Here is a 20610-nt window from a genome sequence, read left to right on the forward strand (position 1 = left end):
CTAGATATGCTACAGTCTCCTAAGACACACCTCCATGGTATGTGTGGAGGGGATAGGACCATGCCTGTCACCAGTAAGCTCCCTACAGACAGCCCCTCTCCTCTGCCACCCCCTTCCCGGAGGAGTGTTTGGGGGGAGGCTGCCGCTGGGTCACTTTGCAATGCCCTGGCCCCTCCCCTCCTGGTCCACCCCACCTTGCCCAGCATGTTGCTGAGTCATCCTTGCCAGGCTGGCTGGTGGGGCACCAGGACCCTCCTAATATGATGCCTGTATGATGTTCCCTTCCCTTGCCCACCATATAATAAAGCAGGGATTCCCTCCTTCCTCTTCTGCATAAATAGAATCTCGTTCTCACCTTGGAGCAGGGCTTATTTTTGGCCTCCTATCCCTCCCACACCTTGAAAGTGCATACTGTACTATAAAGAAGATATTTTGGAAATTAATGTAAAATGCTTTCTGTATCAGTGATGGCATCATCACATTTCGTCACACTAGATTATTTTATTATTATTGTTATTTGTTCTGCAGCTTTTTTTCTGTTTCTATCTGGTTTCTCTGGGTTCAACAGGCTGTTTTCTCCCTCTTCCCTTCTCCAGTGGGGGAATGGAACAGGGATGGGGAGAGGGCCACAGCTGCCATTGTCTTCCTTCCGAAGTCTCATGTTTTGCTGTAAAATGTAACAGCCTTCTCACTGTCCCAGGCCTCGAGTGGTTAACTTGATGTTGTGTCCCTGAAAGCAAGAGTTGGGAGGCTGGGGCAGAAGGCTAGACTTTGTGCATGTATCTTATGTGTATTTTTCTTATTTGTCTGGAAGGGTTTATTCTAAAGTCATATCATGTTTGGTTTCAGTGCCAATAAAATTGAAACTACCCCTCCCCTAAAAAATAAAATCATTACTTAAAAATTTGAATTGGGCAAGTAGAAGCTAATGGTTCCACAAGACATCAAGAAACAATAAAACAAAATTAAATGATTTTTTTAATAGAAGAAAATGTGAACTATTTCATTGGAAAAACAACTGACCTGGAAAATAGATCAAAGAGAGATCATTTAAGAATTACTGAACTTCCTGAAAACCATCATCAAAAAAAGAGTCCAGATACCATATTTCAAGAAATTATCAAGGAACACTTCTGCAATATCTTAGATCCAGAAGGTAAAACAAAAATTGAAAGAATACATTGATCACATCCTAAAAGAGATCCCAAAATAAAAACTCCCAGAAATATTATAGTCAAATTCCAGAGCTTCCAGGTCAAGGAGAAAATAATGCAAGTAGTCAGAAAGAAGCAATTCAAATATCATGGAGCCACAATCAGGATGATACACGATTTTGCAGATTCAAGGATGAGAGCACTTGGAATATGATATCCCAGGAGGAAAAAGAGCTAGGATTTCATCAAATAACCTACCCAGAAAAATTCAGTATATACTATAGTATAATATTGGGGGTGGGGCTGGAGAAAATGGACATTTAATGAAACAGAGCACTTCTGCAAGCATTCCTCATGAAAAGACAAGAGTTGAATAGTAAATGTGACATTCAAACACAAGAGTAAAGAGAAACATAAAAAATGTAAACATGGAAGAGAAATGATAAGGAACTTAATACATTTAAACTGTTTATATTCCTCTATGGGAAAAGGTGATACTTGTAACTCCTAAGAACTTTATCATTATTAAGAGAGTCTGCATAGAGAGAGGGCATGAGTGTGAGTCAATTATATTGGGATGATCTAAAAAAAAAAAAAAGGAATTAGTGAGAAAGAGGGATTCATTGGGGGAAGCAAGAGTTCAAATGTGGAAATTTTTCTCACAAAGAAGAGGCATGCAAGTAAGAGCTTTTACTGTGAGGGGGAAAACAGGGAGGGGCAGGGCAAGCAATTCTTGAGCTTCAGTTTCACTGAAATTGGCTCAAAGAGGGAAGACTATATACACACACTCAGTTGGGTAAAGAAATGTACCTGAAGGGCGACTAGGTGGCACAGTGAATAGAGCACTGCCACTGGAGTCAGGAGGACCTAAGTTCAAATCCGGCCTTGACACTTGACACACTTACTAGCCATGTAACCTTGGGCAAATCACTTAACCCCAATTGCCCTGCCTTCCCTCTCCAAAAAGCAAAAAAAAAAAAATGTACCTGAATCAGTAGGGAAATCAGAGGGAGAAGAGATAAGAGAAATGAGAGTGATCATAAAAGGGAAGGTAGATAAGGAATGCAATGGTCAGAAGCAAATTAGAGTTCTGAGGAGAGATGGGTGACAGAGACAGAGAGAGACACACACAGAGAAAGAAACATAAGAAAATAGAATGTAGGGCAATACACAGATAGTAGTAACTGTGAATGTGAATGGGATGAGCTCACCCATAAAATGGAAGCAGAGAGTAGAATGGATTAGAAACCAGAATCCAAAAATATGGTGTTTACAAGAGACACACTTGAAACTGAAAGACACACATATAAAGGCCTGGAGCAGAATCTATTATGCTTCAGTTAAAGTTTAAAAAAAGGTGGGGCTAGCAATCAGACAAAGCAAAAGCAAAATCAACCTAATTAAAGGAGATAATCAGGGAAACTACATTTTACTAAAAGGTACCATAGACAATGAAGTAATTTCCAAAAAGTTTACATCAATTTTCTCTGATAAAGGCCTAGTTTCTCAAAAATATAGGGAACTGAGTCAAATTTATAAAAATAAGTGCCACTTCTGGAAAAAAAATCAAAGGTACAGACCTCCCTTGCTGATCTGGGGGATAGACCACGAAGATGAAGAATTCTGTGGCTCTCCCTGATACAGCCAGTTTTCAATGATGATGGTCAAATCTCTAGCCTGGCCCCCTGACAGCATACAAGGTCAGCTGAAGGATACAACTGCTCACAATTTTCCCAAAACCCAGGGCTTCCTTGCTCTAACAATCATGCAGATGCTTATTTTTCCATTATTGGATAGATATTTCTATCCTAGGAGTTTTCCACATGAATAAAATCATGGATCCAGACTCCACCCAAAAAAATCATCCTCATAAACTCACACCTCTATTTTCCAGAGAAGTCTCCCAGCATAAAATAAAGTCCTCCAATAAAGTCCCATGCAATGTCTCAGAGTGGTGTGGAAGTGATGTTCCTCCCCTACTTTCTTCCTGAAATCACCCAGCCCTGGGCCCTTCCAGAAATCATCCAGAGCCACCCCACCCCTTAGTCCCAGAAATCATCTGGCTAGGAGACAGAAAGACTCACCAATAATGGAGAAGCCATACCTTTCTTCCTTTCCCCTTCCTCCTAGGTTACCTGATGACTCACAAGTCTTGGGTAAGATAGGAGTCAACAAGCTCATTCCTTCCAATGAGATGTAGGACTGTCAGGCCTTACCATCTCCTCTGCCACTGGGCTCTGAAACTCTCCTGGCCTTATCACCTAACCTATCTCTACATCATGTACCCCCTTCTGCACTCTCACATAACCTACTTATATAGCTTAAAGACCTCTGAGCTCCAGGATTTAACCAATGAACAGTACACATGTCTGCTAGCTAAGGACCAACCTCAATCAGTTCAGAAAGGCTCATCGACAAAAGTTCAACCATGACACAGTGAATCTTTCACCACAGAAGTCACCCCTGTTGTGGTAGGGGCAATTCCCTAACCCCATCCTCCATGCTAGTTAAACTAGCTTTTCCTTCAAAGGTAACAAAATTGTCTCCAGGATTTAATTGGCCTGGAGGATGAGGGTTGTTACTGTGTACAATGATCTCCTGGTTCTTCTCGCTTCACTTTGATTCAATTCAAATGGAACCCTTCCCAAATGAAGCTTTGGTAGCCTTTGACTGTACTGGCATGGGTTTCTGGTCACCTAAGGATATAAAAAGGCCCAACTATACGGTGTCAGGGCCCTTCCAGACTTGGTGAATATCCCAAAATGGCACAAGCTACCTCACCCTGCCTCATTGACCAGAAGAGTTTCCATATGAAATTTATTGGGGGGAGAGGGGAGGGCTGAGTCACCCCAAGTGAAGGGATGGAGTGTCCTTGTTATAATCTTCACTTGTAAGAATACCCACACCAATGAATCAAGCATCTGAAAGCTTCAGAGTGTAGAATCATCGCCACAGTATTAAACTAACCAAAACTTGGCAGGTCAGTTGTCCAGTTAAGCATAAAACAAGGTTAAAAGGTAAATGCCAAGGTATCAATTGTCTATTATATATTCTCTATGGTCTTCTTAGCCAAGTATTGGAAAGCATGTTGCCTATAAGAAACGAGTCTTTTTGAAGTCACCAATTCAGTGTGTTCACTCTTCTAAGTTCAAATGACATGTGTCTAAAAATTACTCTGAGAAACAACATAATTTAACTTACATTTGTTGTTCATGGAGCCAATGTAAAGATTTTGCCATATTTCGGCCATCATTAAAATGTGGCGTTTCCTCTCCAAATGTTTGAAATCTATAAAAGCTTGCTGGGTTATATTTCCTATTCTTCATTTCCCCTGTAAAAGAAAGCACACTTCTCATTTAGACCAGGAGAATGACTTTGTCAGGGTCACACTTCTGAAAGGCCTGTGGAAAAGGCCCTGGACATTGATGACAACCAAGAATGCCTTGGTGACCACAGGTAAGTTACTAAGCCCAAGAGAGATGGTACTGAGATGTTAGTGGATGTTACGGAGTTACGTCTAGTGAAGCACCTGCTCACAGAGTTGCTGTGAGGATTGAATGAGTTAAAATAAGTAAGATACTTTGGCACCTATGTAAACTCTAACTAACATTATCATCATCATCATCATTAGCTTCTCTGGGCCTCAGTTTCCTTGTCTATAAAGTGGGGGAGTTAGACTAGATGACCTATAAGGTCTCATGCAGCTCCAAAATGTTATAATGTTATATATATGATATCTGTGTTAACATCTAATACGATAACTTGAAAAGAACGTTCCATGGGATTGTAACAGGAAAGATAATTACATTTATAATTTCCATATGACACAAACATTGACTCTGAGCACCAAAAGAGGAGAGGAACCAAGAAATACAAACAGATCTTTAATAAAATCAGAAATAATAATCCTTAGCATTTATATATAGTGCTTTCCATTCATAAAGTGTTTCATATGTATTTATTTTTTTGCCCTTTCGAGGGGAAGGAAGGGCAATTAGGGTTAAGTGACTGGCCCAAGGTCACATGGCTAATAAGTGTGTCAAGTGTCCGAGGTTGGATTTGAACTCAGGTCCTCCTGACTCCAGGGCCAGTGCTCTATTCATTGCACCACCTAGCCTCCCCCATTTCATATGTATTAACACATTTGATTCTCACAGCCGTCCTGTGATATGATGTTGCTATTCAGACTTGTAGATGAGGAAACAGAGATGGAGATAAAGTGATTTGTCCAGGATCACCCAGCTAGCAAATGTCGAAGTCAGGTTTTGAAGTCAGGTCTTCCTGACTCTGGGCCTAGTGCTCTATCCATTATGCTAGCTAACTTCAGTCCTTTCTGTGAAGTCCTTTTCCTTTCCTTTATGTTTATTGGGTAGAAGTAGGCAAGATTAGTACCTCCCTCCCTTGGGTGAAAGGCAAGTAGTAAAGACATCAAAATGGAAAAACCCATACTGTAATTCACCACATAACAATCGCCACTGCATAATTGTCACACCCTGGTTTGGTTTGGTTTTTTAGTCCAAAAATTGGTTCGTAACCTTTCATTGTGTAATCGTCACATGGCATAATTCTGTTCATCATGATGCTTAAAAAGTAAACAGAGGGGAGTAGAAACAGGACTTCCACGGGGCTCCTGATCCCACCTCTTCCAATTCATGTAAAAGGGGACTCTGAACAAACTTTGGAGTTACAGAACCCACAAAATGACACAGAGAAGCTAACCACCCACTGAGGACAGCCCAGTAGGACAGCACAGCACTCTGGGAGCTAAGCCCAGCCCCGCCCAAGCTTGAGGTTTTAGCCTCAGGGTAGGCCTGACCAGCAGCTGGCTGGAGGGACTCCAGATCACCAGCAGCTGTGACAGTTTCCAGAATTATCAACCCACAGATGCTAAGGACAAAGTGACAGGTCAGGGCAGTGTGGACTTGGGGATCTGGTAGTTTGGGAGTGTGGTCCAGCCTTTATTGCTTGGAGGGAGAAGCTGCTGAGGTGCTGTGGCTGTGCAGCTGCCGCCACATGGCAGTTTCAGCTCCTGGCCTATAGATTGTAGGGGGACCAAGCAACTAGGCTGAGGGGTAATTGTTCCTGCTTTAAGCTGCTTAGATCTGGACTGCAGTCCAGGGTGGAGGTCCTGGAGTGTGTGACCAGCTTGCCAGAATGTGTGGAGGCTTCAGAGAGGGCACCCAATTAATACCTTCAGCAGGTGAAAAAACCCCAGTGTTTGGGACGAAGCTCCCCTGTCTGGTAGCAGAGTCCTACTGTGGCAAAAAGCTCAAAAGTCAAGTAATTGAGTGGCAACATGAGCAGGCAAAGGAAGCAAAGCAAGCAGAGCAATCCAACTTTACACTCCTATTTTGGGGACAAAAAGGATCAAAGCATGGAACAGGAGGAAGACAGCAAAGTCAGAACTCCTGCACCAAAAGCTTCAAAGAAAAATATGAGCCAGTTAAAGGCCATAGAAGACCGAAAGAAGGATTTTGAAAACCAAATAAGAGAAGTGGAGGAAAAATTGGGAAAAGAAATGAGGATGCAAGAAAATTATGAAATGAGAGTCAACAACCTGATTGAAGAAAATAACACCTTAAAAATACACTAACTCAAATAGCAAAAGAGACTCAAAAAGGCAATGAGGAGAAGAATGTCTTAAAAAGCTGAATTTGCCAGATGGAAAAAGAATCTCAAAAGCTCATTGAAGAGAATCATTCCTTCAGAATTAGATAACAGCAAATGGAAATGAGTGACTTTATGAGAAATCAAGATACTATTAAACAGATCCAAACAAATGAAAAAAAAAATAGAAGGCAATGTGAAATATCTCATTGGGAAAACCACTGACCTAGAAAATATATCCAAGAGAGATAATTTAAAAATTATTGGACTACCTGAAAGCCACGAACAAAAAAAGAACCTAGAAATCATCCTTCAAGAAATTCTCAAGGAAAATTGATCTGATATTTTAGAACCAGAGGGCAAAATAGAGGTTGAAAGAATCCACTGATCACATCCTGAAAAAGATCCCTAAAAGAAAACTCCCAGGAATATTATAGCCAGGTTCCAGAATTCCCAGATCAAGGAGAAAATATAACAAGCAGCCAGGAAGAAACAAGTTGAATATTGTGGAAACACTATCAGGATAACACAGGGTCTGGCAACTTCTACATTGAGGGATGGAAGGACTTGGAATATGATATTCTGGAGGTCAAAGGAGCTGGGATTAAAACCAAGAGTCACCTACCCAGCAAAACTGAGTATCATACTTCAGGGGAAAATATGGTCATTCAGTGGAATAGAGGATTTTCAAGTATTCTTGTTGAAAAAACCAGAGTTGAGTAGAAAATTTGATATTCAGATACAAGAAGCAAGAGAAGCATGAGAAGGTAAACAGGGAAAAGAAATAAAAAGGAACTTATGAAAGTTGAACAACTTACATTCCCACATAGAAAAATGATAATTGTAACTTTTGAAACTTTACTCAGTATGAGAATAGTTGAAGAGAATAGAAATGTATGTGTGTGTGTGTGTGTGTGTGTGTGTAGGATATATGAATACATATGTGAATGTGTGTATATATGTGTACAGGTATACATAGAGGGCACAGGACCAATTGAATAGGAAGGAATGATACTTAAAAGGTGAAATTAAGAGGTGAGAGAGGAATATAATGAGAGGATGGGGAGAGACAGAATGGGGTAAACTATCTCATATAGAAGAGGCAAGGGAAAATGGTTACAATGGAGGGGAAGGACAGGAAGGCAAAAGGGAATGGGTCAACCTTATTTTCATTGAATTTGGCTCAAGGAGGGAATGACACACACACTAAATAGGGTATCTTACCCTACAGGAGAGTGGGGGGAAGGGGATGAGAGGGGGGATGATGAAAGGGAGGGCAGGCTCAGGGGGAGGGAAGTTGGAAGCATCCACTTTTGAAAAGGGACAGGATCAAAGTAGAAAATATAATAAGTGGGAGGTGGGATAGGAAGGAGGGAAATATAGTCAGTCTTTTACAACATATCCACTATGGAAATGTTTTGCATAGCTACACATGTACAACTTATATTGAATTGCTTATCTTCCCAGTAAGGCTGGGTGACAAGGGAGGAAAGGAATGAATCTGGAACTCAAAGCTTTAAAATCAAATATTTAATATATATATACTATTATTAATATTATTTTACATGTAACTAGGAAATAAGATATACAGGCACTGGGGCATGGAGATCCACTGTGCCCTACTGGAAAGTCAGAGGGGGTATGGGAGAAGATATGGGAGAGAGCAGATTGGAGGAGGGGATATCCAGTGGGATTGCTATTTTGGGGTTGTGAGTAGGGGAAAAACAGGGAGAAAATTTGTAACTCAAAATCTTGTGGAAATGAATGATGTAAACTAGAAGTTAATAAAGTATTTGATAAAAAAAAAAAAAGTAAGGGGTGGCTAGGTGGTGCAGTGAGTAAAGCGCCGGCCCTGGAGTCAAGAGGACCCAAGTTCGGTTCCGGCCTCAGACACTTAACACCCACACAAAAAAAACTAGCTGTGTGACCTTGGGCAAGTCACTTCACCCTAATTGCCCTCCAAAAGGCAAAAAAAAAAAAAAGTAAACAGAGCAGCAATGTATTCACCAGTGGCATATGGATGTGCATTTATCTCTCTCACACTGCAATCCATGAGCCTAGAACTCCCAGTGCACACGCATTGTCAATATATTTCCAAAAACTGACTTCTGTGGTTTGTTTTGAGCACTGCTATATTAATGGTATTGTCAATAAACCCAAAGAAGAAGTCATAGGGGAGCAGTGGGCAGGTGAAGCTACCATAATAAGTAATATGATATGGGAAGACTTGCAACATCCCAATTTTAAGGTATATTCACAACTATTACATGCATTCTAATCTTGTGCCAAAGACAGGTTAGTAATAAATGATTTTAAGTAAAACCAGCACAATATTTTTTAAAAAGCTACACATAATGGCTGTACCCTACATTTTTTGCAAAAAATTAAAATTGGTATAAAATCTAGGACAATTATGCAGTGAAATATGGTAATTATTAGGAAAATCCTTGAGTTTCTGGGTAGTAATGGACAGCTAGGTGGTTCAGTACTGGAAGTACTTAAAGTACTAGACTTGGAATCAGAAAGATTCATCTTCATGAATTCAAATCTGGCCTCAAATACTTACTAGCCACGTAACCCTGGGCAAATCACTTACCCTTGTTTGCTTCAGTTTCCTCATCTGTGAAATGAACTGGAGAGGGAAATGGCAAACCACACCAGTATCTGTTCCAAGAAAAGCCCAAATAGGGTCACAAAAAGTCAACACATAACAGCAATGCGCAATACAGTCAGTTTGCCTGCTGCTGAGGTGAAAGTTTTGGCTCCGTCTCACTGAAAACTGACTCCAGGCAACAGCATCATCAGAATCCTGCATCCTTAGCACAGCCTTGGCCCTTAAACTTAAGTATATGCCCTCAATTCCTAACAGGCAGATAATACTTTAACTACAGGAAACCCAAAGGGAAACCTTTATAAAAATAAAAATCCCATGCTCCACCACCTTCTTTTTTAATTTCTTAGCTCATACTGTGGCATTTCCTTCCTCAAGATATGTTCTCGGCTGGGCCTGATTCAGGTCAATCCCCTGGGAGCTTTTGGTTAGGATATTGCTTCTACCATAAAAGGGACAAAGTCAGAAAGCAGGAAAAAAGAGTCCAAAAGTAATGACAGCAAGAAAAAGGCCAAACTTGTAAGTGAAATTCAAGGCCTGGCCAGAAAATAGAGGTGAAGTTTAGGAAGCAGCTAAGGAAGCATAAGTTACATACTTTGCAGATATTGGCTAGGTGGAGCAATGAACCTGGAATCACAAAGACTTTCTGAGTTCAAAACTGGCCTCAGACACCTCCTAGCTGAGTGACTCTGGGCAAGTCACTTAATCATGTTTGCCTCAGCTTCCTCATCTGTTAAATGAGCTGGAAAAAGAAATGAGAAACCACTTCAGTTACCTCTGCCAAAAAAAGACAAATGGGATCATGGAAAGATGGACACAACTGGAATAACAACAGGAAGCCAAGAGACACAGTATGTGCATCACAGAGGTAAGCAGAAGGGGTCCTGGCTAGCAGGGGAGAACAGGCCTTGGTGGCAGATCCAAGAAGGTGGATCTGTTTGTGCTAGAGGAGGGGCAGGCAAAGGTAATGAGGGATAAACTGGGAAAAGGGAAAGAGGAAAAGAAAGGAGAAAGTGGGGAAACACCATGAATGAAGCACAGTAGAAGGTACCATATGGCTCTAGTCGATTAAAATGAACTGCATTTATAAACTGCCCAAAGTTTAAATACCTAAAAACAGACTTAACGTGCGTCCATTAGTCTCATTGACTGGGCAGGCAACCTATCAATTTACAAGCTTTAAAGGACATGGTCTATTATAACCATAGACTTTTCAAGGTCCCATGGCAGCTTGGCAATAGGTTTAAAAAAAAAAACAAAAAACAGAAAACTGAAGTGTCCCTCCCAGCCTTCTATTGTCTTCTATTCCAGGATAGACTTGACAACACATAAGCAAGGAAAATTCGATCATAAAGCTCTATTCATATCTCATATTTCTTAGATTATCCCCAGAATGAATGTAGTAATAACTAATTAGTAAATGAGAGCATTTAAAAAAGAATAAAGGTCTTTCTGGTATAGTGGCAGGGCCCTGGTTTGGGAGCCAGAGGAGTTAGATTCAAATGCAGCTTTGCAACTTGGTACCTCTATGACCCTGAGAGAGTCACTCTAACTTCTCTGGACCTCAGTTTCCCCAACTGTAAAATGAGGAATTTGGAGATGGTCTCTAAGGTCCTTTCCATCTCTAAATCCATGAGCCTTAGAGCTGGCTTAAATCCAACTAAGGTTACATTGCTTTAAAAGTCCTTTTGATGTTTTTGTATTTTTGTGAGATATACACTTTTGTGTGTATGTGTATATATTATATACATACACACACACATGAGCTCTGAATTGCGTGTGTGTGTGTGTACACATGGGTGTACATGGATCCTTCTGAGTTCCCCTCCCTCAGAGAAGGGATGTCTTGGGGAGTAAGCAGTGTCTGTTTTCAGAGTCTGATCCTCATATGTCATGGCCTCAAGTCCCTTCACCATCCTGGTTTCCAATCTCTGGAAATCCCTCCATGAGTTTTTCAGTGGCCTTCCTGAGTTGTGGGGCCCAGAACTGAAAAACAAAACTTCAGATGTCATCTGGGCAAAACAGAAGACAGACCTACCATCTCTTTATTCTTGCAGGATGTTCGTCTTGTAAAATACAGCCCAAGCTCATAGTAGGCTCTTTTTGACTGTTCCTACACTACTTTCCTATAGTGCCTGAAATCCACTCGAATCTCTGGGGGAAGAGGGATTGAAACCCCATGGGGACTTCTCCTCACTGATAGATCACAGGCTCTCCATATATATTTTCCCTATGCTAAATTGTAAGCTCTATGCGCATAGGGCTTAGGAATCTGTATATCGCTTCTGATGCATAATGGGCATTCAATAAATGGTTAACAAACGAATCAATAAATATGTTTTATAAACAGTATATACATATATGTTCCTAATCACTATGACCTTACCTACATGATAATCATTGTGGGATACAATGTACAGGTCATGTCCTTGATTTGCTTCTTCAAATACTTGTTCAAAGGACTTTGGTGGATTCACTATGTCTCCAGCAGTTATCTCTGAAAGAACAACAAATCACTGTGAAGAAGTAAAATCAATTCATTTAAAGATATTGTTAATGCATGAGAGAGAAGAGAAGAAGGGGAGGGAAGAAGAGGAAGGGCAAAGAAAGAGAGAGAGAAGAGAGAGTGGGAGAAGGAGGGAGGCAGGAGGAAGGGATAGAGACAGAGACAGAGAAGGGAAAGAGACAGAGGGGAGAGAGAGAGAGGAGGGAGGGAGGGAGGGAGGAGGAGGGAGGGAGAAGGAGAAGGAGAGGGAGAGAGGGAGGAATGGGGAGAGGGGGAACAGGGGACAAGGAGGCAGAAGACAAGATAAAGGAGAAGATACCAAAAGGTATATCTCAGAGGTGTTTCAATTTGTACAAATAGAATAACCGTTGACTACCCATGAAGCCCAGGATGAATATCAATTGATACCTTTAAGTTAAAAACTATGCTGCAACCTCATCCACACCCTGGAAGACTAAGGGATCTCCAGACTAGTTGAGGCATCTTTGGATGTCTCTGGAATCTGTTTCAAGCTCAGTCATCTTTGCATACATCCAGGAAAACTGCCAAATAAAGGCTGGCTATCCAGCCTAGCTGAAGCAGCAAGACAATCTGAGGGGGAGAGAGGAGGTGGCATGTGCCAGGCAAGCCACGCTCCGCCCCCCACCCTCCACTCCACCCCCACTTCAAACCCCAGTGGGATCAGTGCCCCTGGGAGTGGCAGCAGCCTTCAGACTACAGGTCCTGGTTCCAGCTCAGCCCCCACAGTCATCCTCCACCCCCTCCAGGGGACCAACTGCCCCTGAAGAAGTGTCCTGGCACTTGCTTCTGTGGGACATTCAGTCACAGCTACTGAAGACCCAGAAGAAAAATTTCTTAGCACCAAAGTGCTTGACATGGCTAAAAGGTTCAACGCCAAAAAGTGATATGATTTTATTGGTGGAAATAATATTTAAGATGTATTGCTACCTGTTTTGCCACTACACACTAAAAAAACATAGGAACTTTCCCTCTGACTTACAAATAAAACTTTCACTCTGGGCTTTCTTCCCCATTAGACTGGGAGGTTCTTGAGGACAAGGGACTATCTTACTCTGCTATCTGTATGTACAGTATAGTATACACAGCAAGTACTTAAGTATTTTTAATTTCTGGTTCAAAGAGCCAAAGAATATGCTCAGAGATCCCCAACACCTCCTTGTTAAGTTTGGAACTTCAAGTGAGGTTCAGAGATACTTTGAGTCTCTAGGGCTAATTTTGTAGGTCTGAACTGCATCTGGACTGATTGTAAACTCTGTATGTCACCCTCCATCACTAAGATGATCTACAAGCCCAGGAAACTCACCAAGATCAAAAAGGTTTAGTTTAAGATGATGGGCCTTCCTGGTCCAGTGGGGCATTCTGGTCCACCAGCCATAGTCCCCAGATACTCAATAAACTCCCTATTTCCCCATCTTCTGCAATCCTCTGGGGAAGTTCAATACCTATTCCAGTGTAAATAACATGTGTGTGCTAGAAGAATTTTTCTTAGTCATTTTGTGCTCCCAATGATTTGAATTTACATTTTCATCTTCATTTCCAATCGCTTTCTAATTTTTAGGAGCTCCTAATAATTTAGGTTTTCTATTTTTTCACCTCATTAAATTGCGTTTGATCTTTAAGCAAATACTTAAATGCACTAGGTTAAATGATTGCCCTATCAATAAATCAGTTTAATCAACTTTAATTTCTACGTATTTAAGTGGGGGGGGGAGGGTTCCAATAGCACTTTCTGCTACAGGAATCTTGGCCAGGGGGAATCATGCCGTATCTCCTCCATTTCATAGCCCAAGGATGACTTCATTCAGGGAAAGGGAAATGATGAAAACATATGTATCAATGTGGCACAGTGAAAAGAGGGATTTTGAGTGAGAAACACAGTCATTTACTCTCTAGGAGAACAGTCATTTAACCTCCCTGGGCCTCCATTTCTTCATCTGTAACCTAAGAGTGTTGGACTAATTAGTGTCTGAAATCCTTTCCAGCTCCAGATTTATGATCCTCAGGTCTTCCTCTTTATCTCAATTGGATGATCCTTCCTTCTTGGAAGCAGGACCTAGGGCCAGGTAGGTGCCGGCTGGGGAGTTTGACATAGATACCTAACCTCCTGTAATCTAGCCCATCGTAGCAATCTTTTCATTCTTAATAATCACATACATTGTTTCTATACTCCCCACACACCACAAATATTTGACATTTCATCATACTTTTGAGGAAGATTTATTCTATCACTATTGTTTTTGTTACCTCTGAAGATTGGTACTCCAAATGTTGTATTAACTGTATCAATAGATTCAGGTAAATTTTGCGTTTGATCATAAGACCTCCCTAATGGTGCTCTCCGATTACTGAAATAGAGGGATTCTTTCTTTTCCTTAAATCTTTGTTGAAATGTAGAAATAGGAGGTGGATTGACCAATAGGACTGCCTTAAAGGAACCATACATAACATGATTTTAAAACACAAAAATAAAGACAAGGGTCTAAAATATAATATTATTTTAAAATCTCTGTCTGTGAGAGAAAATATTTGGGAATAGAGCTTATTCAAAAGCAAGAGAAACAGTCTGTTATTCTAAGACTGCTCTTCTCCTTGTTAGTGAGACAAACCAGAGCTGAGACATGAAAGTGAGCATAACAATCTGTCTGAACTTGTGGCTGTCAATGAGCCCAGGAGTCCCAAGGTAGGTTCTCTAGGACAGCTCTCCAAATCACCATTTCATCAACTCAGACATTCTGGGAAACAGGGACTATGGTAGTGGTAACAAAAACAGCCTCCACGTCCCCAGAACTTTACAAACTCTTTCTAGATACTCTGCCATGACCTTTAGCTCCAATTTGTCTAAGTAATTATATAACAAATAGCAAATCTACTTTTACCCTGTCCCATCAACACATTTATATCCTGGGGAAAATATAGATGTTTCCAAAGTTATGTCTCCTCTTTCTCCTTCAGCAAAGTCTGAGGGAATATCTTGTATTTCCCAGGAGAAAAATCAATATATGAAGGCTACATATTTGTGGGCAAGATATCTAGTCTTTGGATGAATTCTAACACATTTCTCTGTAATTCCTTGTCTGTTTGCTTTGGTACTTTTTTACCACTCAAGATTAACGTCCTTTTCAGGGAATGAATGGAAAATACCATTATAGAAGTAGGACCAGGGGAAAGGTTTAAAACCAGTGCCTGAATTTCATCGATCCATGATTTCTATATTTTCCATTTCAAAAGTTGATCATTAACAGGAAAGAAAATTACCTTGAGTGACCTATCACTTTTTTTACCATGGGTCAAATGAGAAACATCAGGATCATTTGCTCTGCCATAAAATATCCTTTCAGTACCAGGATCTGGATATCTGGCTTTGTAAAACTTTCTCTCAGTGGGTGGAGTCAAAGGCTTAGAGAAAGAGAGAGAGAGAGAATTATTATGATGAAAAAAGACTGTTTCAAATAGAAAAAGCTCATCGTAAAATAACTCTATGACTGTGGTGTCTCTGTATAAAACATAAAGGAAAGCCTTGTTTGACTCTTCTCTCTTTTCCTTCAGTGAATCCTCTCTCTTCATCTACAAACATGGTCTGGTCTCAGCCTAAAAAGAAACCTAACTACATCCTCTACCCTTTGGCCTTCTCCCATCATTGTTTTTTCAAAATCCCTTGAAAGAATTATAGAATATTCGAGCTGTCTCACCTTTTCATCAGTCACCTCACTATTCTTAGCCCCTTAGAATCTAGCCTTCAAAACTACTATTGTATTAAAACTCTCTCAAATCTGTAAGGTTGTCAAGAGGTATCCTATTGGCCAAATCCAACAACTTTCCCCTCATCATTTCCCTTGACCTGCAGTGTGAAACCACTGATCACACCCTTCTCCTTGACATGGTAAGTTCTATGAGGGGAAGTCCTTTGGCTTCAAACAATCATTCCTATTGATCACTTTAAAGGTTTACAAAATACTTTTCTTGCAGTGACTTTGTGCGATAGGGAATACATTTTTTTTAATTGGTCCAATGATTTTATTGGTTTGGAAAATTCCCTGATGAGGAAATCTCCTTAATCAATTGCTATTCAAAACTGTTTCACAACTTATAGTCTAACACAAATATGGTTAGTTTCATTTTACAGGTGATGAAATTGAGGCTTGGCAAAGTTCAGTGCCCAACCTCACAAAAGCTGGACAACACAGAGCCAAGGCATGAACAGCATTTCTCTCCCTGTTATTTCCCATTTCCTATTTCCTAGTCTTGTTCAATGTTCTCAACATAGTCGCTTGTTTAAACTAAATGTCTGAACTAAACAGAAAACTCTCTCTTTACTTGGTTGCTTGGTCCTACATTAGCCAGATTCTTCCCCTAATTCTTTGACCACACCTACTCTGTAACTACTCCCTCCTTGGCCCTTCTTTCTCTGCCACCTCCTAAAGGCAAGCTTTTCCCAAGCTGCAGTCCCACATCTCTGACTGCTCTATTCTATGTCTCTACTAGAGTTCCCTAGACAGTAAACTTAGTAGAAATAAAACTCCTTATCATTTTCCCCAAATAAGTTCTCCCATTGCCAGGTGATTTGGGTTAGAGGTTTTAATTTGTGACAAGGGTGACAAGGACAATGGAGGAAAATGGTGTGAAAGCAAAAGGTATTAACATAGCTTTTTTACAATAATATTAATATCCAATTGCACTCCCTTTGATTCTACTTAAACACAGTAAAATCCAAAACAAAATATTATATATCATAGTGTCTATGTGTATATATAATACATATATAGCATATGCATATATATATGTTTATGAGAAAAAGTTATAAAATTAATTATTTTAATGTTACCTTTTTCTGTTAAGTATCAACCATAGGAGTTTAGAGGCCAAATAATACAAGTTCCTTGTTTTGCAATGAGGGACTTAAGGTCAAGAGTGTGAAAGTATAAGGACATACAGATATGCAAGTCAAGGTTTCAAGTAAAGATTACCATCAGTATGTGTCAGAGGTAAGACTTGAACCCAGATATTCCTGAAGCCAAGGCCAGCTCTCTATCCACTATGTCACATTACCAAAAAATTATTTAAAATCCAATTATGAAATCTTGGAATCATGGGATCACAGATTCCCCTGAGGAAGGAACCTCAGAGCACAGGTAGCTCAATCCCCTCATCTTCCAGAGGATTCAACTGATACCCAGAGAATGATGATTTGTCTAATCATTCAGGCAGCAACCATTGAAGGCAGGATTTGAACCCAGGTTCTCTGATTCCAGATTCAGTGTAGTTTTTGATGTACCTTGCTAACTTCTATAAATAGAACCAATCAGTCATAGTTCGTCTAAAAAATCCTATTAAAAATCATTAACAATTTGTTTCCCCTTTACCTCTCATGTAAATAAATTATAATAGAAGCATTTAGAAAATCAATATTCAAAAGGCACTACCATCTCAAAGTACAAAATGCTATTAGACTCCTTCTAGTTGGAATGAATTTACTCAGTAATAGTTACTACCAAGAGCTGGCATTAATATACAGCTTTCTGATTATAGTCCTATGAGATAGCATTGAAAATATTATTATTTGCATTTTCTAAGTGAAGCTCAGATAAATTATGTTACTTGCCCAGGATAACACAGTAAGAGGCCTCAAGAGGCAGGATTGATCTCTATGAGGTCTTTTGACCAATGTTTGTGTCTAGGTGCTTAATAAAATGCTTTTTCCCTCCCATCTTCCCTCTCTTTCCTTTACACTGTGACTGCCATTATAGGTTACTGGCTTACAGGAGTTTAGATTTGGGTAGGAATTTAGCAATGCTCTAATCCAGGGGTGGGGAACCTGTGGTCTGGAGGTTGCATGTGGCCCTCTAGGTCCTCAAGGACCTTCACATCCTTCACAGAATGTTTGAATTCAGTCAAAGGGTCACACTTAAGGACCTAAAAGGCTACATGTGGCCTTGAGGCTGCAGATTCACCACTCCTGCTTAATTTCACTCCCTTATTTTGTGGATAAATAAATTTAGGTCCTAAGGGGTTAAGTAGCTTGAACCAGAACTAGAACGTAATCCTCTATCCCATGCTCTTTCCCATTACACCTTGAATTCTAGTATATTTGGAAGCCTTGTATCACCTTCACCTCTCACCAAACTGCTAGAAGAAGAAAGCTTCTAAATATTCCCAGTATCTATATAAGCTTAAGGGAGAATACAGAAAGGTAATTAATTTTCTCAAAGGTCATATCTAAGGCAAAGAAATAAACATGTATCTATTGACAACACTCACTCGAGGCCATTTTTCAGTCAAACAGGTTTCAGCTCTGTATCCAACTGGAATAAGCTTCCCTGCCTAAAGAAAGGGCGGGAGGGGGAAGGGGAGGGAAAAAAAGCAAGAGATGAAAACTGGAAGGATCAGCATTGTCAGAAATGAAAGTGGCTTTGGAACTTGGCCGGGGCATGTGTTTTCAAGTGAGTTATAATCACAAGCGAAATAAAAAATAAAGACACAATTGTGTATGTGTATATACACATGTATACCAGTATATCTTCTAGAATCTCAGATTATATCATACCCTATTTAAGGAAAATAAGTCACTAATAATAATCTCAAAATAAACAATGAATGGAAAAGTAGTCTCTTCAATTACTTTCTGGGGTCCAGAATGGATTTTTGCTCTAGGACCACAGAGCTGGAAGAGACCTCAGAGGCCATGGAGTTCAACCTTCTCACCTTACATGTAAGAAAAGGGAAGCCCAGGGAGGTTTATGAACGTGACCAAGGTCATGCAGGGGGTGGGTATTAGAGGCATTTGAAGCCAAAGTTCCTGCAAGATTCTAAAGCCAGAGCTCTACCAATGAGAACACCATTTTTCCTTTGGTTAGACTTAAATGTGTCCTGTTACACACCAGTGGGGCTGATAAAAAGGGAGAACTTTAGCAAGACAAGAAGGAAGGGCAACTTGGAAATATGGGAAAAATGCTGGGAAAACGAGGAGTGGGAAAGTAAATATCCAATATGGAGAATTGGAGAGAGAAAAGACTTCAATGGGTATTTAAAGGAGAACAAGGCAGACATTCAAAAATGGGTGATAAGAAGAAAGTACTCAGGACAACATTCAAAAGGTGCATTACAGAGCATAAAGCATATCATCAAAAGAAATATGTGATTGGAAGAAGAGTCAGATTCTTCATGCAGTCAGAGGGAGGGATAACAGAAAGAACCTAAGTGTTGTGCTGGTGCTTTCAAAAGGACACAGAGAAAGGACTCTAACATATCCAGCAATTCTTCCATAGAGGATTATGAGAGGACATGGGCAAAAATCAAATAGGGAGGTTGAAAACTGCACAGAGAAGAGACTATCCCACTAAGGAAATCATAGATCATGTTAGCATCCAAGGAAACAGAGATCCAATATGAGAGAGGATATTGTCAGGCAAAGAAATAACATATGAAGTTTCTACAAAATAATAACCTGTGTCCTTAAACCACATTCGGAAAAAAACCAGTGTTCTAATTTAATAGTAATACTAAGTACAATACTGGTCCCAGAGAAAAGTGAAGGGAAGGAAGAAGGAAGAAAAGGAGAAGAGAGGGAGTGTGAAAGAAAACTCAGCTCACACATGGCCAGGAAGGATGACGGTCAAAAAATTGCCCAAGATAAATGGGTCTGATATTATCTGGCGGCTCCACTCCTGGTTCTAAATCCTTGGGAAGCTTGAGAGGTTCTCCGGGCTTCATCTTGGAGAAGACTTGAGCTGGTGGCTCTATCACCAGCCCTACCGGGTCCTTGCTCTCGGGTTCCAAGTTAGGCATCACCCTACTGGGCAGCCCAATCTCCAAGCCGACCGGGGGCTCCTCCTCCTCGGAGTCTCCCAACTTCTCTGGGCAAGAGATCTTGGCTGAGAGCTCATTCACAAACTCCATGTCGGGCTTCGGACAAAGGGGGGGTTGCATGGCCAGCTTCTCCTGCATTTTCTGTAGAGCCTCTGGGTCCCTCTCGATGTCCCTGGCCGTGGGGGGCCGGGTTGATAATCCCAAACCACTCTTCATGCCCAGGGCAGCATCTGTCTCCACAGTGGGCTGCAGGTCCTTCAAGACGCTTGTGTGGCGGGGACAGCGAAACCCCATAGGGCGCAGGTCCCTGCCCTGCCCCCTGCCTTTGTCCATGTACGGCAAGTTACACCCCTCTGTGCAGCACCTCCGGTGTGACATGATGTGGTCCTCGGGGCACCTGGGAAGTGAGAGGTTTAGTAACGTCAGTCGCGGGGTATTGACCGAACCCAAGCGCGAGTCTTTCTCTGGGCTAAGAACTGTCCTCGTTTCCAGGGGGTCATTCAAAACCTCTGAGACCTCCATCTCCTGGGGCCTTCCCATCTTGGCCGAAAGACCCGAGCGTGTTTGGGGATCCATGACCACAGCCTCCGGTCTAGGGATATGGACTCACTCCCCTCCAATCCCGAGAGCACGGAATGGCCCAAAGAATAAGGGAGAGTCACTGTTTAAGCTGGTTACCTAGGGAACGGGGGAGGGGCTCGGTGTATCCAGCCCCGTCGAGGCAGTTCTCCTTTCTCCCCTTGCTCTAGGCCTTTTGTGAGGGTTCCATTGCAGGAGGAAATGGAATAGCTACCTGCCTCCTCCCGACTGCCAGAGACAGCATATGTCTGAGCTGGTGTTTCTCTCCTCTGAAGGGGTCAGCACTTGGAAAGGTGCTGACTTCTTATGACTTATATAACACATGGGCT

The 20610-nt window shown here is 41.1% G+C and overlaps 1 protein-coding gene across 1 annotated transcript in view; it reads right to left on the reverse strand.

Annotated features, from left to right (window-relative positions):
* The window catches only part of EFHB (EF-hand domain family member B), a 46706-nt gene extending 26368 nt beyond the window's left edge, over positions 1-20338 (reverse strand). The window contains exons 1-6 of the mRNA XM_069088246.1: positions 19487-20338; positions 18155-18217; positions 15155-15295; positions 14144-14324; positions 11759-11869; positions 4356-4485 (exon numbers count right to left, since the gene is read on the reverse strand). Coding sequence (XP_068944347.1) covers positions 4356-4485; positions 11759-11869; positions 14144-14324; positions 15155-15295; positions 18155-18217; positions 19487-20278 — 1418 coding nt within the window. The 5' untranslated portion in view covers positions 20279-20338. The remainder of the gene's footprint in view (positions 1-4355; positions 4486-11758; positions 11870-14143; positions 14325-15154; positions 15296-18154; positions 18218-19486) is intronic.
* Positions 20339-20610: the final 272 nt, after the last annotated feature.

The sequence above is a fragment of the Petaurus breviceps genome, unplaced genomic scaffold, assembly GCF_028583685.1.
Source record: "Petaurus breviceps papuanus isolate PSGF00001 unplaced genomic scaffold, PetGlider_PUasm1.0 185, whole genome shotgun sequence".
Taxonomy (NCBI): domain Eukaryota; kingdom Metazoa; phylum Chordata; class Mammalia; order Diprotodontia; family Petauridae; genus Petaurus; species Petaurus breviceps.